This window comes from Lissotriton vulgaris, chromosome 10 (assembly GCF_964263255.1).
Source record: "Lissotriton vulgaris chromosome 10, aLisVul1.2, whole genome shotgun sequence".
Lineage (NCBI taxonomy): Eukaryota > Metazoa > Chordata > Amphibia > Caudata > Salamandridae > Lissotriton > Lissotriton vulgaris.
In genome coordinates this window covers 155,714,263-155,741,560 of record NC_141698.1, presented here as the reverse complement: position 1 = coordinate 155,741,560, position 27,298 = coordinate 155,714,263, and the positions used below count along the sequence as shown (strand labels likewise).

Here is a 27,298-nt window from a genome sequence, read left to right as displayed (position 1 = left end):
TCACTTTTGTCAACCTCCCATACAGGACCCACATCACACTACAACGCAAGGAACCACACTGGCTCCTGATAAACAAATGTGCTCAATTCAAACTCTTTACACACACACATTCGAGGCATTGCACAACTCTGGCCCCACCTACCTGAACATCTGTATCTCCTTCCACCAACCAACAAGACACCTCCACTTTACAGGACTCCTACTCGTACACATCCCAGGCATATACATAATCAAATCAGGAGGACGGGCATTCTCCTACATCACTCCTAAAGTGTAGATCAAGCTCACACTCCACATCAGAGCCTCCTCCTCGCGTCTTGAACTCTGCAAGCAGCTGAAAACCTAGCTTTTCAATTAACCAACCTTCCATAGGCATGGCTGGGCACACACACCTGCTCAGCACCAGGATCCCCTGCTGGTGACAGTGCACCTTACAAATACACATGACATAACATAACAGAACTGCAAAGAAGGGCCATGTTCCCTTTAAACTATGATAGCGACATACACAACCAGTAGAGACTTGCGATCAAAAGGTAAAGCATTAGTAAGGATTCCAAGAATTAAGAAGGCTAGAATGGGTGGCCGATAATTTAGTTTGCTGGCAGCTAAACATTGGAATACACTGCCAGCTGAAATAAGAACAGAGCCCGGCGAAATGGCTTTCCGCAGGAAATTGAAGACATGGATTTTTCCTACCACCTAGTCAGCATACTATGCCAGGACTTTGGTGTAGTACTGAATTCTATTGGACCTGCGACCCGTACTGTTCGTTAATTTTTGGCTAAAAGCGCAGGGACATACCGGCGGTGTAACCATGCGCTCTATAAGTGGATAAAATAAAAATAAATAAAGAACCTAACAAACACAAACCAGATACCACAACAAGTTCACTGAATTGCCAAGTATCCGACAAACACATTAGCCAGATTCTACCACAATCTCATTGAATTTTCAAGTACCTGATGAAAACACAAGTCGGGTACTACTACAAGCTCACTTAGTTTCCAACTACCTGACAAACTCTGAATCCAGATATTAACATAAGCTCAATGAATTGCCAAAAACGGAACAAATAAGGGACCTAGATACTGACGTATGCTCACTGATTTGCCAAGTACCTGACAAACACAGAAGCCAGATACTACCACTAGCTCATAAAATTGCCAAGTACCTCAGAAAAACAGAAGACAGATACTGGTATGAGCTCACTGAGCTGCCAAATAGCAGACAAAACTGGAGGCAGATACCACCTAGCTAACTGAAATACCAAATACCAGACAAACACATTAGCCAGATACCACCACTAGCTTACTGAGCATTGCAAATGTTGTTCTACTTTCTGGGAGAAATCAGGCAATATATGTGACCAGTTTCCCATGCACCTAAGCGCCATATTGGCAATCCCACGGTTGCGCAAAAGTGTAGTGCAGAGCATGAGGCACTACAGAGCACTGAACCCTCAGCAATGAGATTTTGAGCAATGTGAACATTATTGTAAGACCTTTCTAAGCATGAATTTCCTTAACATAACTATAGTCTTAAGATAAAATACTGCCTGGAAAGTCTGTGCATTGTATGCTATGTGCACATGTGCCAGCTCTATTTATTTCCTCACAACTACTTTTAATGAGTAGGCCTTGATTGTTCCAGCTCACTTCACCCTAAATGTCAAAGGCCTTCATAAGAGGTGCTTGGCAATTCAGTAAGCCCCATCATCTAGCAGTATGCCACTGACTCCAATCTTATCTCGGCTCCAGCAGCAGTGCCATATGATGTTGCCTACATGCCCTGCCTGTACAACCACCAAGCAAGAAGGGTACACAGTGAGTCACCCCATTCCTCAGAGATACCAACCGAAGACAACAATTGAACTTGAGCCTTTAATTACTTCAGCGAGTCACTTAAGGTGTTGGATGTTACAATGTATCAAGTTATGACTTATTCATTGTCTGTCCTAGCTTCTCATGGCTTCCACGGATGGCTGAACAACTCATCAGGTTAGCGACCCAGTGGCTAAGGGCCAGATTTGCCAGACGGGTTAGTCTGTTACATACACGATAGATATTCTGTCCGTCTTATTGCATTTATCCTATGGCACTTGTAATAACGCAGATGGGATATCTGCCACTTTGTGATAGGACCATCCATCCTCTAGACACTAACACATAGATTCATCATCGGCATGTTTTGCGAGTCTGTAATAACGATTATTAAGGAATCGCTATTACAGACTCGCAAAACGGGATTCTTGTAGAAATCGCAATATTTATTGCGATTTCTACAGCTTCCTTATTTGCGATTAGCTAATTGCTAATCGCAAATAAGGAATAACTCTCCATTCATTCCTATGGGCCTAAAGGCCCATAGGAATGAATGGTAAGACCTATCAATGTGCAAATCACTATTAGCGAATTGTAGAGTTTTCGATTTCAAGGGTGTAAGGGTGTCCAAAGGACACCCTGTTGCACCCCTGAAATGATATCGGGTGCTGGTGTTACGCACACACATGTCCCAAGGACATGTGTGTGTGTAAGATAAAACTTAGAAAAACGCACTTAAGTGCATTTTTCTAAGTTTCCGCTATTTACCACGAGGTTTGACTTCGCGGTAAATAGCGGCCCAAAATTGTGAATTTGCAATTTTTACATGTTTCATGAATTGCATTTAGGGAATCTCAAATAGAGATTCCTTAAATTCAATTCCTCGCAAATTTGCGAATTCTATAATAGCGATTTTTGCATTTGGGATGATGAATCCCAAAAGCAAAAATAACGCTCGCAAAGGGCCAGATTCTCAGAATCTGGCCCTTTGCGAGCCGATTTTGGCTTCATGAATCTACCTGTAAATGTGGTCCCAAGTGTCAGCAAACTGTCCCAAACATCAAGTATAGAAACCAAACAGTTAGACACCTAAAGAAAAAAAATACTCTACACTAGTCCAAACAGTATGTTAGGTTGGTAGTGCTGATTGGCAGGTCTTGAACCTCACTAATTGGGTTACCTGTGATTTGGTAGTCCATGGCCATTTTTGAAAAATGTTACAGGGAATTAAAATTAGGGGGTTACTGACCTCACCCCAATACAGGGTAGTCTAGGGCTGTAATGAGCTGGCACTCCAAGTAAGTTCCTTGGGGATCCCAGACATTAGGGGCCATCTCTTCAAACTGACAGTTTAGAGTCAACAATGTATTTGGCATGGGCAGCCCTGGCACCTGATCACGCACTGGAGCCACAAGCTCCCATGTTGGGACCATGGTACTGGGTTCGGATCTAACCATGAGAGCAAACAGCACCATCTCTGGCAGTGTTATCATTAGAGACACTGTTGAAGCAGTTTCAGAATCAGAGCACACCTCTGCAGAATCTGACTCGGAAGACGGCGTTTCTGTTTCCTCCAGGACCCACCACCCACGTCTTGCGGTACCCGCTGCGCGGGTCCCGCTTCGCCGCTCACCTGCCTGACTCTTCGGTGGATCCTACATCCAGCTGCTCCTGTGGGGTTCTGAGAGACGGTGAGGCGGCAGGGCTGCGAGCGCGACCCGGGACTCGCTTTCCCAGGAGTCCCGGTGTCTCTGGCCGTGTCACCTGGCCCCGCTCTCCCTGACCGCCCCGCCCCCAGCTGCCCCAGGTGAAAAAGAGGGAAGGATCTCTCGGCAGTGGGACACTCCTCTGCAGAATCTGACTCGGAAGACGGCGTTTCTGTTTCCTCCAGGACCCACCACCCACGTCTTGCGGTACCCGCTGCGCGGGTCCCGCTTCGCCGCTCACCTGCCTGACTCTTCGGTGGATCCTACATCCAGCTGCTCCTGTGGGGTTCTGAGAGACGGTGAGGCGGCAGGGCTGCGAGCGCGACCCGGGACTCGCTTTCCCAGGAGTCCCGGTGTCTCTGGCCGTGTCACCTGGCCCCGCTCTCCCTGACCGCCCCGCCCCCAGCTGCCCCAGGTGAAAAAGAGGGAAGGATCTCTCGGCAGTGGGACACTCCTCTGCAGAATCTGACTTGGAAGACGGCGTTTCTGTTTCCTCCAGGACCCACCACCCACATCTTGCGGTACCCGCTGCGCGGGTCCCGCTTCGCCGCTCACCTGCCTGACTCTTCGGTGGATCCTACATCCAGCTGCTCCTGTGGGGTTCTGAGAGACGGTGAGGCGGCAGGGCTGCGAGCGCGACCCGGGACTCGCTTTCCCAGGAGTCCCGGTGTCTCTGGCTGCGTCACCTGGCCCCGCTCTCCCTGACCGCCCCGCCCCACCCCGCCCTATAGGTTCGGGACTATAAACTTGGAAGCTGCTCGCTAAGCCCGGGCAAAGGGCGGGCCCTCTGTGGCCCTCCGTGGCCTGTAGTGCCTGGTCTGGGCGCACCCTTATTAGTCCTCTGTACCATAGGTTCGTATTGATTGTTACAGTTGCCTTTCTGATTGAAGCTACTGGGGTCACTTTTCCTCCGGGTAGCCTATTTGCTTACCTTGTGGTTACTGTTATCTGTGGGTCATTTGTTGTGATATTTTACTATAGCTTGTTTCCTTTTTTAACTTGCCATAGATGTCTACTCGTAAAACTAGGAGCCAGAGAGCTGGAAACGACAAAACTAAAAAAGTAATTGGCACCCTAGATAATTTTATTTCTCGAACACACTCTTTGATAGACGAGGGCATTTCTATAATGGAAAGGAGGGTATCATTGGACCTTGCTCACGCAAAAAGATCTTCATTGGGCAACATTGCAATGATGCATTCCCCGCCGCCAAGTTTGATAAACCCTGTTGTTACTTCTGCTGGGAACTCCATTAATGATTCTACTCCCGCCAGCAGTCAACCACTAATTCCTACTAATGCCCCTGCCGTGAGCACACTACCCTCTAATATCCCCCACGTACCCGTGATAGTTAATCATGATGTTATTGACTCTTCTATCACGGCTGGGTCAGACACCATTACGTTAACTTCAATTGTTGTGAACCCAACAAATCTTCCTATAGACAATCCCGCCATCATTTTACAAGGGTCTATGGGTTCCAACTCCGGGGGGGACAATACAGGTGTGGCGATAGCAAATGATGGGACTCTTCAGGCACCCATTGTTCAAACTGAGTCTGACCCCTTAGATTCTACCCCCCATTTGTTATCTTTAGGGGTTCCGGACGATATAACTCCTGATAGCAGTCTGGCCAGTCTTCTGGATATGAGCGGAAGCAATGACTCACTAACTAATTCAGGAGACGGGCTTGACTCCTTAATGGAGTCTATGTCTAGTTTGTTAAAATCCTTGCTTTCGCCCCTGGAGAATAGGCTTTCTAACATAGAACATCAATTAGCTACTATTCTTGCGCTACAAGACCCTAGGCTGACTACCCCTGGCCCCTCTATTCCGGTGGTTTCACCGCCTGTTATTAACACTGGGATTGTTGTCACAAATCCACCTACGGGGAGTATTCCGGCTCCCGCAATTATCCTTCCAGTTCCTTCTCTGCCGGCAACTAATACAGTGAATAATATCAAACCCTCCACTTCTACATGTCCAAGTGCAGCGAATAGAAATGCAGTTACCAAAAAGACTCCTAACAACCCAGCTCCTATTATTCCACAGTCACAGTCCAGAAAAACCACATCGCGACGTAACATCAATTTACCACCAGATGCTTGTCCGTACGTGGTTGTTCTGACAGGGATTCCTGAGCTGCCAATATCCACTTCTGAGCCCTTCTGGGCGATTAAAAATAAAATATGCCACTGGCTTGACAAAAATTACCCTCCACCACCCAGCCTAAACAAGAACATACTTATGGTCGAACGGGCACCTTGGGTAGGTGGGAAGAAGAAAAGTATAAAGGGTGATTGTGTCGTTATCACGTTTGAGGACCCACGACTTGTAGAATTTATATGTTCAACTCCTCCCTGTGATAGTAAGTCAGTGGTATCAGCCAAACCCCTGTCTTTTTTTTATATGCAGGAGGGCCATGAGGATGTTAGATGGAGTTGGATGAGGCCTGCTAGGAAAGGCTTGGGTAGAGGTGGTACATACCAGAATCCACAACAATGGGGAATGCCTGCAGAGGAAGGATGGAACTTAGTCCATAGGAGGAGGGGGCACCAGTGGAAGGGGGATACACACTTTAATGGAGAAGGGTGGGGCCCACAGCTCAATTATCCTTTATTCCCTTGTTATAATCGATTTAGTGGGTTGGAAGAAGTGGACTGACCATCACCCCAGTGCATTGAAGATGGCGGGGGCTGTGGGGTACTTTCTACCGTAGATAGTGGTTCTATCATTCCTACTAGGGAGGAAGTACCTGACCAGGGTAGCACTATTCCAGACCCCTTGTCAGGGGATGTTGATACTCAGGCCGCCATGGATTCACCTATGCTGTCCCCTTCCCTTGTTAAAATTCTGTCCTGGAACATAGCCGGCTTAAAGAAAAACTTGCCCGACCCGGAATGGAACAATTTTGTAGATGATTTCCATATTTGTATGTTCCAGGAAACCTGGTGTGTAGAGCCAGAACACAAACAGGGCTATTCTACGTTTTTTGTCCCTGCAATACAGCTTGGGAGGGGGCGCCCATCGGGTGGCTTACTTATTTGGATCAGGATAGATTTGAACTGTAAGATTGCTGTTAATTATGTCCCCTGTAATGATATTCTACATATAACTGTTAGAAGGCAGTCTGCTAGGAATGCTTTTGAACTTTTTTGTATTTATGCCAGGGGGCTCCCAGGGGGCCAATTGTCTCCAATACTGGAGTTGTTAGACAACAGGCTTTCTGCCCTCCCTTCTAAATCCTCAGTATTAGTGGGAGGTGATTTTAATTGTACATTTGAGCCTCTTGATGAGGATGAATTTTTGGGCTGTTATAATAAGCCAGGAAATCAGTTAATTCTATCCTTATCTCTGGCCCCAATTAAGAAGTGGTCGGCTCGAGCTATCCAGTTGAATGCCCTGGTGTCTGCATACGACCTATGTGCCTTAAATGGCCGTACCACATCTGATCGTATGGGCGCTATGACCTTCAATCGAATAGGTTGCCCGTCACGGATTGACTACATCCTTTTGGATATAGGGTCATGGGCTAATCTGGTTGATATGGAGGTCAGTCAGAGGATTGATAGCGACCATAATCCCCTTTGCATGGGTATGTTCTGGGGAGACAACAGTGGTGAGGAGGTTCACAATGAGCTGATTACTAAAGAACTAGTCCCTTCTAACTGTAATCGCAGGATTAAATGGAATGTGGTTAGGTGCAATGAGGGGACACTTGAGAACATTAGGGTTCTAGTTTCGGCTGCCTCATCTGCCCTGGTTCCAGTGAACCAAATTTCACTCCAGCTTCAGGGGTCGGTGCTGGCAACTAAGTATAAAGACCTAATAGGGGATATCAGTATGTTTTTCTAAAAAAAAAACAAGGGATGTCATTTGTCTAAATGCACGCAAAAAAAGGGGAACCCTTGGTATACTGCCTCCTGTAGAGAGAAAAGAAAAGCAATTTCACTAGCTATCAAAAATAAGGATGCCCCAGCTGCTAGATTAGCTAGAAATGAGTATCGCACTAGTATTACGAAAGCCAAAAAAGATTGGGAAGAGGAACATTGGCAGGCTTTAAAGGAAGCGGCTCATGGGAAAAATGCCACTGCATTTTGGAAACTGATCAACGTCCTGGATAGACGAGGCGCTGAGCCCATACCAAACCATATAACTGAGTCCCAATGGTATTCCCACTTCTCAAATTTATATGGGGTAGGCTCCTTAGAAGTTGCGCCAGCACCCCCTATATTAGGTATTGATCGTACGGTCCATCGAAATGATGGCTTTACAGATGTACTGTTTTCGCCCCGTGAGGTACAGGAGGCAATCCTTAAAATAAAACCGGGTAAGGCACCTGGCCCGGACGGAATACCGGGTGATTTATTGATGTCTAACCCACTGGTTTGGGCTGATTTTATTGTAAATGTTTTGAATCTTATTCATTTAGGCCACCAGGTACCGGACTCATGGAAGGGTGCTGAAGTTGTTACCGTTTTTAAAAAGGGTGAGAGAGAGGACCCTGCCAACTACAGACCAATTAGTCTAATTGATGTTATTCAAAAAGTAGTTGGCAGGGTAATTGTAAATAGGATTGAGGGCTGGCTTATGGAAGGAAACATTTTGTCCCACTTTCAGGCTGGATTCAGAAACAATGTTGGGGCCATTGACCAAGTCTTCAGATTTTGTGCAGTTTTCTGGAAAACAGTGTCAATAGCCAGAGGGAGCCTTTACCTGGCTTTTATTGACCTTAAAACGGCTTTTGATGTAATACCCCGTGTTAAACTTTGGAATGTCCTACTGGATATGGGTTTCCCATCCTATCTGCTAAATCTTATCATCAAACTCCATGAGGGTACATATGCGAAGATACGTTGGGGGCGCAGGGGCAACTCACTAAGAGTATACCTGTTAACAGAGGGGTGCGGCAGGGGTGTGTGATGGCCCCTACTTTATTTTCCCTCTTTATAAATGGGGTGGTGAAACATCTGCAAGATACACCGGCAGATGCCCCCGTTGTGGCTGGGGAGAAAACGCCATCCCTCCTCTTTGCCGACGACACCCTCCTCTTATCAAAAACCCCCAAAGGTCTCCAAACCCTTCTTGATCAGTTCAGTGTTTTTTGTCAGGAACGGGGACTTACAATAAACACAACCAAAACTAAACTAATGGTTATGACCGCCAAGAGGAAATATAAGAATATCCACTTGACCTTGAATGGATCTCCTTTAGAGGTGGTCGATGAGTTTGACTACCTTGGTGTTAGGATTAATAATCATTTGAAATGGGAACCCCATATATGTAAAATGATTTTAAATCTTAAAAGGGTTTCCGGCACTATTTTAAAAAAACAACGTCTCTCTGTAAGCAGGCCAGTTGCCCCTGCCTTATCAGTCTACGAGGGGAAAGCAATTGCCTCAGCTGTTTATGGCTCGGAATTGTGGGGCAATGAGAATACCAACGACCACGTCCGATCAGAGAACAAGTTTATGAGGGACTTGGTGTCGCTTCCAGCCTCTACCCCACTTAAACCTTTATTCTTAGACCTGGGTAGAAAGTCTATTCGGGACATCCTCCAGCTCCGTCCCCTCTTATATTGGGTTCGTTTGAGGAGGACCCCCGAACTAGCTAACTATGCCCTTGTGCTAGATGAAATGCTAAAATTAAACACTTCAGGCAAAATCAGGTGGCTAAATGCATTAAAAAAAACTTGTAGTAAGTGTGGGTTTAAGCGACGCTTGGGTATCCCAATCACCTCCACCAAAACAAGTGGTGAAAAAATTATATTGGGATTGGATAGAGACCAAGGCGCTACAGAACCCAAACTGGGGACATTTGACCGAGACTTTTTTGACCCATAAATGCACCCTAAAATTGGAATTGTTTTTGGATTTCATTCAGATTCCTCGGGAAAGGACTTTATATCTTAAATTTAGACATGGAACATTGCCCCTCAAAACTTTTACATCTAGATGGAACAATAGGAGGGAAGAGGATACAATGTGTCCAGGGTGTATAAATCCCGAAGAATCATTGGGCCACTTTTTCTTTGCCTGTAAGGCATACATCTTACCTAGGAAGAAATGGTTAAAACCAGTACTAAAGAATCTTGGTGTTAGAGATTACAAATCAGCTTTGCGTATTCTTATCTCCGACACCTCTTCTATGGTTACTATTTGTGGGGTTGCAAAGTTCTTATCATGTGCCTGGATCATTAGGACTAAGATTTTAAAAAATGCTCATCAAGTCAATTTTTCCACATAACTCTTATATGTATTTTTGTAAATAATGAACTGTTTTTATAATTATGTGTGTATTTTATGTTTGTACTTTTTATGATACATGTGTCGAATAAAAGTATAATGACTAGAATCAGAGCAACCATCCATAATTAACACAATATTCTATAAACTAGGATGAAGAAGGAAAACAGCTGTGTCTCCCATGCCTGAAAACTAGCTATTAAGGAATCTTCTGGGTTCAAGGATCATCCGGTGTGATGCAGGATGCATTTTGAATTGTTCACGGCCAGCTGGGGCTTAAAGTCATATTTATTTATGGGTGATCTACTCTCAGAAGACAACCTCCATGCAAACTAGTGCAGTCTCCATTTTGTTCATAAACTATCATCAAAGTAGGGTTCGGGCCAAAACAACAAACACCAGGATCATGTTACTGGTAGGTACTTAAGTCAGCTGGTGCAGAAAAATCTCCTTGAAGTCCAGTTGAATTACAGCTACTGGTTGAATGGGGATAATGCTTTCCCCGCTCTGGGAAACCGTTGGGACTCTAAGCCAAAGCACATGTGTGGGGCCAGATCTGAACCTTCTCCTAACCAGTGCCCAGTCCATCTTCTGATGCTGTTGTGGACATCAGAGGGGTACAAACTAGTATAGACTGGTCAAAAGTATGTAAATAGATACTGTTAAACCACACACAGTACAACACAAGCAGGGGAAGAGGAGGTCAGGTACAGTTGCAGGCAGAAACTTTCTTAGTAGGAAATCTGGCCTATATTTCAGTTGCCCACCAGATGCCTTCTGCAAATTGGTGGAGGGTCTAACTGAAAGAATAACATTCTGGCACTTCAACCTGAAAAGGTCTGAATACTCTTCTCTGATGATTTCCAAAAGGCACTAGACATTCTCATTCTAAGAACATGAGTGTCTTGTCTACTTTCCAGTGACGGTGCAGGGAGGGTTTCAGTTCTTGATGTCCTCAATTACTATGTAGAAAAAGTGACCCAATATATTTTACTGAAAAAAACATCACAGATTATTTGAGATGGTTCGGCCTAGTATAACTTCGTATTGATCCTGGTTAGGACCAAGACGAGTCTGTTAGCCATAAATTGGTTAGTATATTTGCATTAAGGTCAAGCATGAAAGGAGCCATGATATGTTGCAGTCTTTTTTTTAATCTTTTCCAGCCTTAAGGAGTATCAACACCATGCCCCCTCGATGGGAGGCCGGAACAATCCCACTCTCTTTTCAAATGCAGAAACAGCCAAAGCAGTTGTTGGGCTCTACAAAAGTTTTAAGTGTGATAGAATGCATCTGAAAGAGAATCAGAGCCTGGCCTTTACTCTTTATTCTTTGTTTCAGCAGTGGTGGTGATCTTGTTTAGCATTTCAGGCCATTTGTAATATTGTGTTTATTTGATCCTTGGCTCAATATGTACATCCCGGTATACAGGGTTTCTCGTATCATGATAGAGTTAATATCCGGCATCTGACTGTTTATCTAGCTTTGTGTCCCTCCTATCTTTTAGTCAATATGTTCTATTTTGTGTACTGTGGCTTCACATGTCTGGTAGTCCAATCTATACCATTATTTGCTGACTTTGAATATTATGCTTTATGGTCCATCAGTTGAGTGCCAAATTCTAGGGTGAGATCATGTAATATCCTTACTGCTTCTGCAAATCATGAAATAGATATAGATTCTCTTCATATCACTGCCTTAAGGCCTCCCATTTTTCAGTGTCCTTTTGTTCTTGCAGTGTGTTACTATTGTGTTGTATATCGTTCCCGTAAATGCAGCTTCCTGATGTGTTCCCACAAATGAGGCTCAGATTCACAGTTGATTAGTAATAAAAGATCCTTTAGTATCTGGAAAAAGCACTGTGTCCGTAAGAAAATTAATCTATACAATTTGATCCATCATAGGGATTGTATCGTAAAGAACATTCCATTGGTTGATTCTCTCCTGGATTTAGCACTTCCTGTAAATGTCAGAGGATTTTCCATTCTGGAACAACTCCAAAACTGGTACTAAGTCTCTATGGGCCTGATGTATGAAACGCTAATTGCAAAGTACTGGTCTCAGATTATGACCTGTATTTTTGTGACGAGTGTATCATTTTGTGAACTGAACTAATAGGTTGGTTCACAACATTAATAAGTGTATTTGGTTGCAATATGATACCTTATCAATATCCATGAGGTAAAATGCAAATTGCGACTGATTATGATTGGTGGCATCACAGTATGGGGGCCACCCAGGGGTCAGCATATCACCATGGGCCATATGTTTCATTGAAATTTGCATTCGCAAAGGCCGAAATTCGCAGAATTTCGGACCTTTGCGAATGGGAATTCGCAAAATGATATGTATGAAGGAAAATCCAAAGCAAAATAAGGAGTCGCAAAATTTGTGATTCCTTATTTTGCGATTGCATTTAAGGAATAGCAAATTTTGCGATTCCCTAAATGCATAGTAAGAAGGCAAAACATTTTTCTAAATGGTCTTAAGGAATCGCAAATTACCACCAACTTCTAGTTGGTGGTAAGTTGCGAATTCCTTGAAAAATGCACATTTTTGCATTTTTCAATGTGCCATGTGACGCACATACAAGCCCTTAGGGCATGTATGTGCACCACATGTGCACCTATGCTTATTTCAGGGGTGCAACAGGGTGTCCTTTGAACACTCCTGCACCCTTGAAATTATTCTCAATTTGCGATTAGCAAATTGCGAATTCGGAAATTGAGAAAAAATTCCCATTCCTTCCTATGGGCCTCCTAGCCCATAGAAATGAATCGGGGAGTATTCCTTAATTGCAAATTCGCAATTTGCGAATTCGCAATTAAGGAATATCAAGAAACCGCTAAAAAAAAGCGTTTTTCTTGATACATACCATTTTGCGATTCTGAAATAGCGATTTCTTAAAAATCGCTATTACAGAATCGCAAATTGGTTCCTTAATACATATGGCCCCATGTCTGAGTGCACTTTTTTTTTTATGCACCCTGTTTTCCTTGAAGGGAACCGGACTGCATTTAAAGGGGAACGTTTAAAACTTTTGAAAAGTTTATTTGAAAATAAATAGTGGTCCCCTGGTCCACTGGTGACTCCACAACAAACTATTTTTTTTAAATTCACACATGGGGAAAGAATCCAATGGGCACTCCTTCCCTTTTGCGAATGGTTTACCACCTATTGTTGCAAGTTGGTAACATTTCAATGTTATGCAATGAGGTTGAAAACATTGGTGACTTTCATAACTAATCACTATTTGGAAAGGACTCCTTAAAAATGCCCCTTCCGAATAGTAATTTGTTACGCCCTTCTTCAGCCATTTTGTGATTCGGTAACCTGTTACGTGGTTGTTCTTGTTGAGGCTGCCATCACTTCTGGGAAAATACCTGGATAGTAATGATTCTGACTGTCCATCCCTATCTGACCTTGCTAAATGGATTTGACACTAACTTCTGATCCATATCGCCAGACCCAATAGTACACTGAGAACGATGACATTTAAACCGGCCCGATTGGTTAACTTACTATTTTCCTTTATATTCAGGGGGTTTTCCTGTGGCATAACAATTTATTAGAATCTCATCTCCGCATACGCCGCTAACTTGTGATTTTTAGGATTGTATCGATTATTTATTTTAAATAAAGTTACAACATGTTCATTCGCCTACATCCAACGGCCGGCGATGAGAGAAGGAAAGTGAGAAAGTGGAGGAAGAAACCAAAGTCAAGTGTCAAACATTCAAAATAGACAGATTAACGAAATCATACTCATGCATATGATATCTCTATTAACTCATGTTCCCCTCCCACCATGCAGAAATATTATGGGTCTGGCTTTGTACCTTCCATAGGGCGTAGTACCCTCAAGTATATTAGGCAGGAGAGCCCCCTAAAAGTGGTAGACAAGTATTTCAAGCAGGGACCACACATTTTCTCAATTTTGGTAGAGTATGGTCTATAAATAAGTGTATATTACCTATTAGCTGTATGTAACAAGTGGCTTTTTAACACCTTGGCTGCTAAGGGTTTTCCCCTCCGGTGCTGACTTTTTTGAAAGCACCTTTATTCATGACGAGCTCAGCTCGTCATAAGCACAGCTCAACCGTGCCTCATGACAAGCTGAGCTCGTCATGAGCATGGAAGGGGTTAATGATGAATTAAGATTGTACATCCTTTTGTGATATTTTTATATCGAATAAAGTACATACAACAACTATAACTGCTGTCAACTTCTCTCTTGTGATTTTTAGAGTGGTCACTCATGCCTAAGGTATTCCCTGATTGGTAATTCGTGAAGTTCTGCCAACACAGTTATGATCCCAGTATAAACCATCAGTCTTCTGCCCTCCTAGAATCTTTTGTCAGTTTGTCATCATCCATCTTGCATTTACAACCGCCAATGAAGGACCGTAGAACCTTTAGAAAATCAGCCCCACAGTGGGCGTCCTAAACCAGTTATTCTCCATTCTTTATTTCACCACTGCATTCTGGTAGATGTTTTTGTTAAAGGGTACCACCCTTCTTTGCACTCTGTCACTGCCCCATGTCTGTTAAGATGGTTGATTAATCAATGAAATGCTCTGTTGGAGTGCGATCAATTGGCTCTTTTAATGTGATGGGTTTTTATCTTGACTTCAGGTCTTTCATTCCCAGTTTGAATAATGTTTATATATCACAAACCTATGCGCACAGGTGTAAATAACATACTTTCAAATAGCTACTTTTATAGAAAAACGTTGATGGAATTGTAGACCCTTGTGGCACCACACATTCGAATTAAATGAATTTGTACTGGTATAGTGCACTTATACCCTGAGGTGTCTTGGCGCTGTACGCATACCGCTGTGGAACCCTTCCTGGCTTTTCCCTGTGAAATGCCCACTCCTGGGCACCCCCAAGGTGAAACCAGGCATCCCTATTGGGGCCATTGTGGAGATTAAGCAGCTATTGCCCAGAGTTGCAGAGTGGGACCCATGATTAGAAGGTGAAACCAGGCATCCCTATTGGGGCCATTGTGGAGATTAAGCAGCTATTGCCCAGAGTTGCAGAGTGGGACCCATGATTAGAATAGGCACCAAGGCGAGAATTATCAGGTCCGAGGAAATTGAGCACAAGACCCGCCGAGGCGAGAATTGAACCCTGGTCCCGGGCCAGACCTCTGAATCAGGATCTGCCACTCTAACCATTGAGCCACACTTCTCCACTTAATGAGCATGCCTTCATTGTCTCAATATCTAGACAGATGGTACAGATATTAGCATTGTCGCTCAAGCTGCACAGAAAATCTCATTTTTAGGGTATGGATACAAAAAGCTTAAGCTGTTTGGCAATACTGTGATGTCACCACTAAACACAATACAATATGTCATTCAGAAAGGCACTTGTGTGGCATTTTTACTGTTAATTCAAGAGAAATAGCCAGCCCCTTCTGTAATACATGACTGACTCTGGTTATTATAGTTGCTGAAACCTTGAACTGCCAAATTGACACAAGAAAATCAAGACAGTATCTATTTAACATTATGTATGTTTTTAATGAAGTATATATAGATATAATTTAATACATCAAAACAGTGATGTATTGGAACAGATTAATACCGGGGTGCCAAAATATTCATAGTTAAACAGGGAACCAAGGTATAAAACCTAGTATTGAAAACACAAAGTAACACCACATGAGTTCCTTAGTTTAAAACAATATAGCTAGAATTACTTTTTAGATATGGCATTTTTAAGTTGTACCTAGAAAATTGTTGTGCCTTGTCAATTGGATTTAGTAATTGGGGACTGGTAGCCAGCTCCCCATCTGCATATGTCACGCTGGTATACTTCAGAATAATATAACTGTATTAATAATAGTCTCTCGGTCATTGAAACTAAATCATAACAAAAGAAAAATCTAAGGGGAGAAGTGTGGCTCAATGATTAGAGCGGCAGACCCTGATGCAGAGGTCTAGCCCGGGACCAGGGTTCAATTCCCTGCCTCGGCGGGTCTTGGGCTCAAAATTCCACGGGCCTGATAATTCTCGCCTCGGTGCCTATTCCAATCATGGAGTCCCACTCTGCAACTCTGGGCAATAGCTTGCTTAATCTCCACAACGGCCCCCACAACGCTAAGGATGCCTGGCTTCACTTTGGGGGTGCCCAGGAGTGGTCGCCTCACAGGGAAAGCCAGGATGGGTTCCACAGCGGTATTCGTACAAGCGCCTTGAGACCCTTGCGGGTGAGTAGTGCGCTATACAAGTATCAATTTACATTTACATTTAAGGTGATCTATGGCTTCATGCTTGTGCTCAGAAATGAATGTGTGTAGGAAAAAAGGTAAATTGCTAAAGGGACACTGCTAATTTGTGTTAATGAGAGTCTGTGCAGACTTTTCAATTGACCCATTGCTGCGACAGCAACTCCCAATCAACTAGAGATTCGGAGGCAGATTTATAGATTCTCACGGAGAGCAGTGCAGAAGCCGCAAGTGGCGAGCAGGAGAGAGCCATAGTTACAGAAATATGGCACTCTCCTCACCTCTCCCTAGCGCTGGTGCAGAAATATGCTGCAGTACGCTACAGACACACCTTTGCACTATAGTGCAAGGGTGTCTCCGTGAATCTAGGACAGGTTTTGTCCTGACACTACCAGTACAAAATACCATGCTTAGACTAACTTGAAACCTTTTCTCACTTTGTATGTGTGCTGTACAGTTCAGCACACACAACTTCGTAAAAGATAAGAGATATGAAAGCATTTCTTCTTCATAGCACCTATTTAAAATGGGCTCTATTTTCTCACACTAAACCTTGTCTACTTTTTAAAGAAAATAGGGCTTAGCATCAGAAACCTTGTGTGGTTGCATGGCACCACCCATGGTACACCTCCTTGGTGCTAAGTAATGCACTACTTTAGAGGGATTTACCAGCACTAAACCAGTTTAGCACTAGAAAGTAAATTAGTAAAAAAAGATTTATTGTCAATTTGCATCACCTTTGTGACACAAATACAATACTAAAACTTAGTATATTTACACCTTCATATTTGTCTTTAGCCATTTATTTCTCCAAGTCAAAAAACAAATAAAGGTGCCAGAAGAACTCTATGAGACAGCCGGTGCGATGAAATTTAAACAACCTTGGTTCCATGTCCTTCAAGCTCACTGTTTACTTGTAGGTGTGTGTCTCTATCCAGGTATGAACTAGTATACTCATTAACGTTACTCTTGCGCGAGGTCAATGCTTATCTCATTCCTAGTGGTCGAGGCAAGTACAGGCTTAGTGATTGGTGGTGAAATTCATAAGTCACTCCCGTGCAGTTTGTTTTCCATTCCCTCTTCTGCTTAACCCGGAAAAACCAGAATGAGGTAAGGAATTTCTTGGGATTCACTGACAGTCCACGCACAGGGCTAAAGACTTAACCTCTACTAGGACCTCCAAAGAACTCAGGGAATAAAATCCATATGTAAGATATAAAGGGGCAGGCAAAATGGCGTATACTCATTTCTGATTTCCAAAAATTCCACTGTTCTAAATTTTTTACACGTAATCTGATAGGTATGCAGTTCCTGTAGGAAAGGGGATGGATAACTGTATTATCTTCATGTCATGTTTATAATGTTCCCTTTTACCTGGCCCCTCGCTGCTCGGCCAGTGTGAGTGTTCTGTATGGAATGTTGGTGTGATGGACATGAGTGGAAGGCTTGGGTGCCTGGTGTGAGTGTTGACAGTTGGAAGATGGGCTGAGCAGCTAGCAGCCTGCTCCTGGTGGGGCTGTTACCACAGATCTTATGGACTTAATAAATATCCTTCAAAGACACTACTTGGATACATCTACTACGCATGGGACCATACCACTACAATAACATACAGAGGAGTCCTAACAAGTCAAGTTGTTCGTGGAACCATTCGGATGCTTCCTTTTTGGAATTAGAGTCCTCGCTCACCCTGATAGAGTGTCATTCATCATCATAAGGCCTTTGCTCCTCATCGAGCCAGCCCTGCAGTGTTCGATGGGCACCCTCTAGGGGCCTCTTTAGCGGAGATTGTTTCCTAAACCTACACCTCCAGTACACATCTACACTTAGGGCCCTACATAGGTACCATAGGTACTTCACATACGTCTTTGGAAAAAGGTCTCTGCAAAAGAGCCCCCTAGATGCATGCTGGAGTGGACCTTAACGCACTCTTGGTCTCCCCCCTCCCTTGTTGTAATGGTTAAATCTTTCACAAACACCGTCTTTTGTTTGGTAAATTGGTTTTTGTCAGAAAAACACTAGCTCTCACCAACTCAAGATGTATTTTTCCTTAACTACATCACTAAAGTTGATCCCACTTTCTGAACCCTATTAGACTTTTTGTAGATGATCTGTTATATATTCAGGGTTGTCTTTTGGTTTGTAGCTCAGTTTGTGCATATTAGTGAAGCTGAGAACCAGACCTTCCATAGGTTGAACACTTTTTTATGATTACAACACTTAACGCAAGCCAGGGTAAAGCTCTTTTTTCCTTAATCTCTGAGTAATATCTAAGCTATGGCCCACTTACTCTGTGGCTTTTTAGCTGCGAGGGATTGAAGGTCCTTTTCCGCGTTTTTCTTCAACCGTTGACATAAGCGGATTCTCAATGGATGGAAATAATATTTCCTTTCCTTGCTGTCGAAGTTTGATGAAGCACTTATAGTGTATATAATTGCGGTCTGTCGCATCAAATTCAATAGTAAGATGAAACACCAACCCAGCCATATGAAATCAGGTTTCCTATCCTGAATTTACAAGCCTGAATGGCTGGCATCACCTGGGAGCCTCCATTTTATTTTGGTAATTACTTCACCCCTGCAGTTGTGGATTTTGTCTTTTAATCTATCATATGGTGAGGCCTTGCCCAACTGTTATTCCCTGCAAAATTCACACTGAAGTATGAGTAGGATTTTATTTTATTACAGGAAATTTAATGTTCCTCAATATTTGCAATAATTACATTAAAATGTTTTTTTTTAGTTCTGTTGACAATTTGATGTTCTGTGAAGGGGTTTACGCTACAATGTCGTAGATGGAAAGGCGTATTTTATTAATTATTTACCGTATTTGTGTAGCATAGAGCTACCCAACTTGACTAACAAGTGACAGAACCCACCAATCACAGAACACGCATTACTGGGTGAAGAATGGCAACAGTTGGCTAGAAGATGTGCTTTCTAGGAGATCCTGGAAGTGTGATTGGAACGTAAATGTTTACAAGCTTCGCAAATGAAAAGAAATTGGGACAAAGACTAAGAAAATGATGCTTTATTGACTAGTTTTAGCTCTCATGAAATGCAACTGCTTAATGCGGAGCCACCTAATATATGCTGGTGCAGAGTTTTCCCGACTCATTGGAGCTTTTCGATACAAACATTGGTTCCCAAGCATATGAACGGGGCTTCGACAATGTTTTTGGAATCATGTATGCTTTATTTCGTCTTATTTAGACTTCATCCATAGATCCTTTCTGTCCCCACTCACTGTATAGCCCTCAAGCACACATAATGGTCAATCTTTGGTAGCCCCCTTAAGCTTAAACTAGATCCAGCCTCCTTGTCAACAGATTTAACCTTTCTTAATGTGTGTGGGGTTGCAATAGGACCAGAGAATGCAATGTGTCACACTTACTTTCGCTCATACCCACTGAACACATTTGCACGTGAATCTATTAAGGCTTCTAATAGGGACTCTTCTCTGTTCTATACCACACTTTCCTGAATAATTCCTTCCAGCATGTCCATGAAAAGCTTAATTACTCCATCAGTATCAGCCATGTTTGTTACTGTCTGTGAGAGTTCTCGTACAATCTTGAATGGTTCAGTCAAACTCTACCAAATCCAGGATCCATCAAACCATCAGTTTCCATTTGTACCACGATTCAGGAAACATTCTGCTCTGGATTTTGAACTCTTTGTCCTTGTTTTCCTTCAATACAGCAACAGAGATTTCTCTGTGGCTACTGTGTATGTGGGATCAATACTCTGTATGTGTGACTGATGGGGGTTGCCAGATAGACCAGCAGGCTTTATGATGTGACAGACTGGACTATCAGTACTCTTTCACAAGGGCAACACTTAGAATGCTTCCTGTCAGTTCCAGTAGCTGCATAAGCTCAAACCTACCAATACGCGTTGTCAGCAAGAGTGATTGATGGAGCACTGACTTCTAGTTTGCCTGTTTTACATTTGTCTTCTACTCTGACTCTAGTGAAAGCAGATTGTAACGATCCATGTGAAATAAACTTCAACCATAACTATCAATGTGATTTAGTCTTCAACGAGCAATTGGCACATTGTTCACCTTCTAAGATGAAGATCAAAAGCACAGTTTAGGTTGTCTAACCTGCGTTCAGGCATCAACAAGTTCAGCACTATAGTGGTCTTCTGTATCATCAGACAGGCAGTCCCATGCCAGTATATTCTGTCGGTAAGGTGTTGGCGGCCTACCACCCTTGTTGCCAGCAATGAATTATCAGACGCAAATGTGAACATATCGTACAGTATTGGAAATTATGAGCCTGCACCAAAAGAAGAGAAAGCTCTCCTCGATTTACCCAGCAACCGGCAATACCAGGTCCAAAACCAACCACTCCAGTTCTACAGTAGGTGGGGTAACTTATACAGGGTTCTACGCATCTTCCGAGGCAATTGGGGGGCTTTACTCCTGGTGTTTCGAGCCTCTTGCGATGCTAGTTTTAGCTCTCATACAGAAATGGATAGCAACATGGGCCAATGTAAATTTAAATCCAGTTGATTGTACAGCGTTTGGACTCTAAAGGATCTCATTCCTTCATGGAGAGGACACTGCAGAAAATGGTTAATCATCGGAGTTAAACAAAGGAGAACCATTAGACATTCTTTGTTCATATAAGGAACACAATAATAGACTGTGCAGTATCTTCAACTCTCATGGTAGACCCATCAGTACATTATAGGTCATGACCAGTCATACTGCAGTTCATCAAGCCATGATGAAAAATCAAGTGTTGATTGAAACTTCACTGTTGCGTTGATTAAAAAGAATAAAATCAGCTGTCAAATGAGCACTGTGCCGAATGATGCCTAAACACTGAAATCAGGTAACATGAAAACAATGGTTAAAGCCCAGAACAGCCGTCACGGGCAAGGTACATAGACTTTGACGCCCAATTAAAGTATTTCATCAGCAAATCTTGTGTTTAGTCAGGATTGGTTTTATTTTTGCATTTCATTTGTTTTTAGGTATGAAGGAGAGAAGGTCCATGGGTTATATGAAGGTGAAGGCATTGCATACTTTCAGGGTGGCAACGTTTACAAGGTAAGTCACCGTTGTGTTCATGTGTACTGTTTTGAGGCTAACATTAGAATACATTGGACACAATGCTGCAGAAAGCAAAAATGAAGGCCCCATCGCTTGCAATATGGTTGGCACAGTTTTGCCTTGGGCCCAGCCTAATTGTATTGCACTTGGCATAATGTATTCTGACCACGGTATTAGCTAATGTGTGGTCTCAGGTGAAGGGTTGGCATAGACTACCACTTTGTGCAATAGACCGCCTGGGCAACCACACACACATTTAGGGCCTGATTCACAAAACCTTCCCATACGCTGACCTACCAGGCACTGCCTGATTGCCCATTAAGGTAGTCCAACCCCAGTTTCAACCTCTAAACTCAACACAGAAGCACGTGTTAAATCTATAACTTAAGGTACTATCTACTTAGAACCATTGGAAACAAGATAAACCTGCCCCCAAAAATAGATCAAAGACCATCATCGAAACCATATTTCATATCGGAATGTCTTACTGACCAGGTTACCCAAGAAAACACTTGTTCTCTTTAAAGCTTTCTTACTCTCTGCTACCTGCTAATCTCTGGAATCAATTATTTGAAAATATGCCACTTCTGACAAGATTAAACCATTGCCCTTTGACGCTTGTAGAAGATATAAGGCAGACTGTACCACATGCGAGGCAATGCACCTAATAGATCCGTAACAGCTAGCAAATAAAAAAATAACCTTTTTGGAAGGAACAGAACACCTAGAACCAAATCTCTTATTTGAATGAAAATTAAGCGTATATATAGGACCCCAACCACACCCGCTCTTATGCTTATTACGTTACGTGATGAGTGACTTTTATAAAATTACAAGTGTATTTTATTGCTCATGCCTTGTATAGCTCCAATATTTGTTGCTTAATGTACTGCTGTCCACTTTTGATGTGTGATATTTTATTGTGTCTGCTTTGTATGAGGGTCCAAAGTGCCCTCAACACTTTGGCCTTGAATGCACTATGCAAAAAATATATAGAATTAAATAAAGCCAGAGAGCACGGCTCAGAGGGCCTGATTTACAAAGCTAAACCTAAACTTTTATGTAAGTTTAAGATTTTTTCCTATCTACAAAGGTATTTTATGAGTAGTATTTTTAGACTGTGTTGTCTCCACACTCATGGCAGAGACTCCATATAAAAAGATATGACATCTGTAAAGATACTGCTCATAAAATACCTTTGTGAATAGGAACAAATCTTGGTATAGTGTGCCTTATAGGTGCGGCAAGCGTCAAAGGGTCATCCTTTAATCTTGTCAGAATTGGGATAAATATTTTCAAATTATGGATTCCCAAGATTAGCAGGGCAGCAGGGAGTAAAAAAGCTGTTTTGGAAAACAAGTGTTTTCTTGAGAAGCCCAGTCAGTAAAGTCGGTATCATGGACAGAGCATTCGATTGGCTCTCCTTCTTGGAGAATTATTCCTTTCAGGTTCAAGATCAGTCCTGCCTCTCAACCAGTCTCCCATCCTGCTGTGGAGTGCCTCAGGGCTCCTCCCTGAGCCCCACTCTGTTCAATCTCTATCTACGTCCCCTTGCTGACATTGTGCAATCCTATGGGTTGTCATTGGTTTCTTATGCCGATGACACCCAGTTGGTTGTCTCAATCTTCCCTGACTCTAGCTTAGGCCATCTCTGACTCCTTGTCTTCAGGAAGTAGCCAGCTGGATGGCTGGTTCCAAATTAAAACTCAATGAAGACAACACAGAAGTCATGTTGCTGGTTAACAATCTCAGCAACCAGACTGTCTGAGCTAACTGCCCACTCCCAAAAACTCAATAAAGAGCCTTGGGATTTGGCTTTACCCTGGTCTTACTATGGACCATGAAGCCAAACAACTTGTTGCCAGCTGATACGGCATCCTGAGACTATTGCAGAAGGTCTTAAACCTACTGCCTTCCACCGCCAGAAGAGTGATCTTTCAGGCCCTTGTGCTTTCCCGACTTGATAACTGGAATGCCCTGGTTTTGGGCTCATCTATTTATGTTATCAGGAGACTGTAGATTGTGCAGAATGCTGCAGCACGTCTTTTGACAAACATTCTGAAACACCAATCGGCCACCAAGGCTCTGAGAGATCTACACTGACTTTTCTGTGACTGATCTTCCTCGTCAGTTCTACTCGCTCCCTTCAGTGTCTGTGGCTGCGCAGCGCTGGGAGGCCTTTGGGTAGCCATGTGCTATATAAGACCTCAAGAATAGAAACGAAAGGTGAGTGAATCAAGTCACAAGATACTTCAGTGGCTCTTCAGTCTTTGAGTTATAGTTGCAGGTTATTCTCATTTTTACAATCTTGCTCGCCTTTGCCAAATGACAGCTTTCTCCTGTCCTGCGTCCATACCAAACGTTCTAGGAGGTTGAAACACTTTTTTTATTGAGCGTTATTTCAGAGCTTTAAACTTCATTTAACTTTCCCAATGCATGTCATTAGTAACCTAATTTACAAAAAAAGTAATTTTAATGTTAAATACTTTAAAATATATATACTTATGTATTTTCAGTATTTTTGCCCACAATATTCTAGTCATTGATATTATTTTACTTTACATAGTAAGTATGAAAATTCTGCATTTTTGCCCTCAATAATTTTGCTGTTCTCTTTTTGTATTGCAATATTTTTAACCTTGATATTATGTCATAGAAGCATGTATTTTGTTAACATTTTTTTCAGGGGCCTAGCTCCTGCTAGGCTGCTCATTTTTCATTCATAAGCTCATTCATACTTATTTATTTTTAATCTACCTTTTTAGAGTGGTCATCTGCCATGTTTGAACAATAAAGTAAAAAAATAAATCAAAATGTCCTCCAGTGCATTACAATGCCTATGTACATTGGTACATACCCATTTGTGAGTGCGTGTGTGTCCGCTCACTTGCCAGCCACCTTGTAACATTGTTTTTTTTGCCACTGCACAATGGCCCGTATGTGCGCATATGTGTGTACATGCGTCATGATACAGGAGCACTAATGCAAACAAGCAGTGGCAGAACTATTAGATCGCACTAACATTCAAAGGTGAGGGCTATTGGTTTTTTCCCATTCTTGATTATCATATGCAATAATCTGTATGGTTTTCCATCATTGCATTCTTTAAGATTTCACATATTTCACGATATCTCCCAAAAAGTTCGAAAATCACTTCGCATGCTAACACATAACGTGCCAGAGACCCAAGCAAGACTTCAACTCTTGTGAATCGTGGCCCATCACCAGGCACTCTGTTCAGCGGTGTAGTAAATAGCACATTATACTCTGTCCACCCATATGCTTATTATGCAGTTACTACCAGCATGCATACTTCAACTGAGGCCACGTGATTTTTGAAATTTTACCGCATTGTCCACACATCTCTTCACAGCCCTAATCGCCTGGTGTCTCAAGTGGTGCCAGATGATTTAGGAGCGCAAACTCAGTTCTTCTCGAAGCTCCTCCCCTCAGAAAGAAAATTACCTTCCCATGGAATGTTCCCAAATTATGGAATTCCATTTCACCAGTGACCAGGACTTTTCCCTTTTTCCAGTTATTGAAAAGGTAGCTGGAAGGTCTAGTTTTCTAGTGCCACTTTCACCTCTGATCTGTTTTACAGGTTTTCATGTCTTGTTCTGTAGGTTCAGTTGGTTGAAGTTCTGCAGTTGTTCAGTGTGTTGGTATTTAACTTGTGCTGATCTGCATGTTTCTCTGCCCATACTGTGCATTCCACACCTTCAATTATTGTAACTGTTTTGTATGTATTTTTTGCTTTGCATTGCTTCCTTTAGATTGTGCACCTGATACTTCACAGTTTATGGTGTTCTTTTTGTGCCTTCTGATCATACACAAAAAAACTGTCACCAAAGGGGTTTTATGAGTATTTTTGAAAACTGCATATAAATAAGTAAATGAATCTGATAAAAACACAAGTTTATATGAGAGCTAAGATTACAACTAGTAAAAATAAAAGGAATTGGAAAAGAATCTCAAAAGTTGTAAATTGAATGTATTATGGTGTGTTTTTTTAAAGGCAACTTCTTAAACATTGTGACTGTTTGTGTTAAGGTGTCAAAACAGCAAGATAAATAAAAACATTCTTAACTCACCTAGAAGAACGTCTTGTGCTGTTAGAGTATGTTTTTTGTTACTGTATTAGTTGACAGAAACAACCATTCATCCTGTTGCATGTCATTCCTATTTGGGGTTCGAACATTGGTTTGCAAATTTAATGTTCGTGTTTTATTTTTGAGGGGATGTTTGCTGAAGGAATCATGCATGGAAGGGGCACCTACACGTGGAATGATGGAGTGACGTATGAGGTGATGTATTATTTTTATTGTACATTGTACAGACCCGGAGCCCAACTCTCCACCTAACAGTGGGGTCTTGCTCCACACATAATCTGTAGAAAGACCTATGTAAACAAACCCTACAATAACAACAGAAGTGGGCGTCGGAACCCAGAGATTTTTTGTTTGTTTTTTGTTGCTGTTGCCTTTTTGTGTGTTGCAGTGTTTGCTTACGCCACTCTGTTCTACTTCAATCTCTCCCCCCCCCCCTCCGTCTTGCCTCGCCACTCCACTACCGGGAAATGTTATTTTTTGTAGCTAGCTTGAAAGAAAAGTCATGATTTTATCAGGATACAGGTGAAGAATTTACTTTTTAATCATTTCTTTACTATACTGACAGCAGCAACCTCTGACAGCGGCCTTTCTCAGAAATATTAGGAAAAACAGACAGTTCTCCAATAAAATCACATAAAAGCATTCCACCTATCACAATTATATCCCCTCTACAACAACCTTTATTCTGTGAAATTATGTCCCTGCTGCACCCCCCTCCCTGTATTTCAAGTGCTTAATCTTTCTAGTTTCTGTTAGAAGTTTGTTCCTTTCGGCCTGACAAAAAGCTCGCTGTCAGTCAGGTAATCAAGTAGCACTGCATAGTTGTTGATTAATATACCTATACCCAAAAGAAAAGCATAGGTCACAATAGAATAGAAACAGACAATCAACTTTACTACAACTGTATACCTATCTGATATGTGTTTGGGTCGGTTTTCCTTTTGATGCCTGTACTGCAATTGTTACCTTCCTTTCCCTCCAATTGTAAAGCGTTCTGATACCCTTTGGGATCATGTTCGCGCTATATAAAACGTTATAAATAAATAGGTAAGGTAACACAACATAACAAGCTGATCTAGGAAAACACCACAAGTGCACCAAAGGGTACATTATGCTGGCGCCTCGCTGTCCCCCCTTCTCAACTGACTGCACCACAGGCAGGGCCATAAAGACTTCACTAAAAGAGTGCTATATCTTTATCACTTTACCAGGAGACCCACCGCCAAACGCCCTCCCTCACGCACCAGCCCCACCCATTATCTGCAGCTTAGAGCAGACCACATTTCCTGGTATATTCCAATGGACCTATGTCTAATGAATATTGTTATCTTACACATCAAGAAGTGGCCAGTATTTTTTTAGGGTGTTATGTTACCATAATAGTCCAGTTTTTCGTAAAATGTACTTTTAATTTTTGCAGGGGGACTTTTATCTGAATGTGCCAATGGGCCACGGCGTTTACACATGGGCCGACGGCAGTAAATACGAGGGAGAGGTAAAAAGTGGAATTCGACATGGATTTGGCATGTACAAATGTGGTACTGGGCCAGTTTCATACGTTGGACAATGGAATGAGGGGAAAAGACATGGGAAGGTAAGTACAACATTCATAAGGTTGCTCTTCTATCAATAATATGGCGATTGAATGAATGCAGAGCTAGACATTTTCTTGTGCTTTAACAAGGTTTCCATCTGTATGGGTGTAAATAGTTCACCTTTCTCTTTTGGAGCAGGGCTTTAAGTGTGCCGGATCTTGCCGGTGCTCAGCACCAGCAGTTCTAAAAAGCAGGCGCTAAGACGGGCACCTATGGGCTCTCTCCATTTTTGCCCTCACCCTCAGGGTGCAAGAAAAAAATCTTAACTCTGCAGCAGTACCACCCATTACTGCCTCAGATGTAATTTCAAAGAAACTCATTATTGTTCTTTTACAGTCTCATCATTTCAGAACTGAAGCATTTACGATATGCTATTCATCAACGCCATCATTGTTGCTTATTTATCTTACGCAACTAGCAACCATTGACAAAACCCTGGTCTGTTGTAGGTGAAATGTCACTTGTATTATATATCTGGATGCAGTGACAGGAGCAGCAAAAACTATGCTAAACACAGA

General features: G+C 42.5%; 1 protein-coding gene across 2 annotated transcripts in view; it reads left to right on the top strand.

Moving 5' to 3' along the window:
* LOC147684868 (radial spoke head 10 homolog B2-like) overlaps positions 1–27,298 on the top strand; it is a 443,845-nt gene that overhangs the window by 19,018 nt on the left and 397,529 nt on the right. For both annotated transcript variants that reach the window (XM_086940738.1, XM_086940739.1), the window contains exons 3-5: positions 20,998–21,073; positions 25,312–25,380; positions 26,606–26,779. In XM_086940738.1, the coding sequence (XP_086796864.1) occupies positions 20,998–21,073; positions 25,312–25,380; positions 26,606–26,779 (319 nt within the window). The remainder of the gene's footprint in view (positions 1–20,997; positions 21,074–25,311; positions 25,381–26,605; positions 26,780–27,298) is intronic.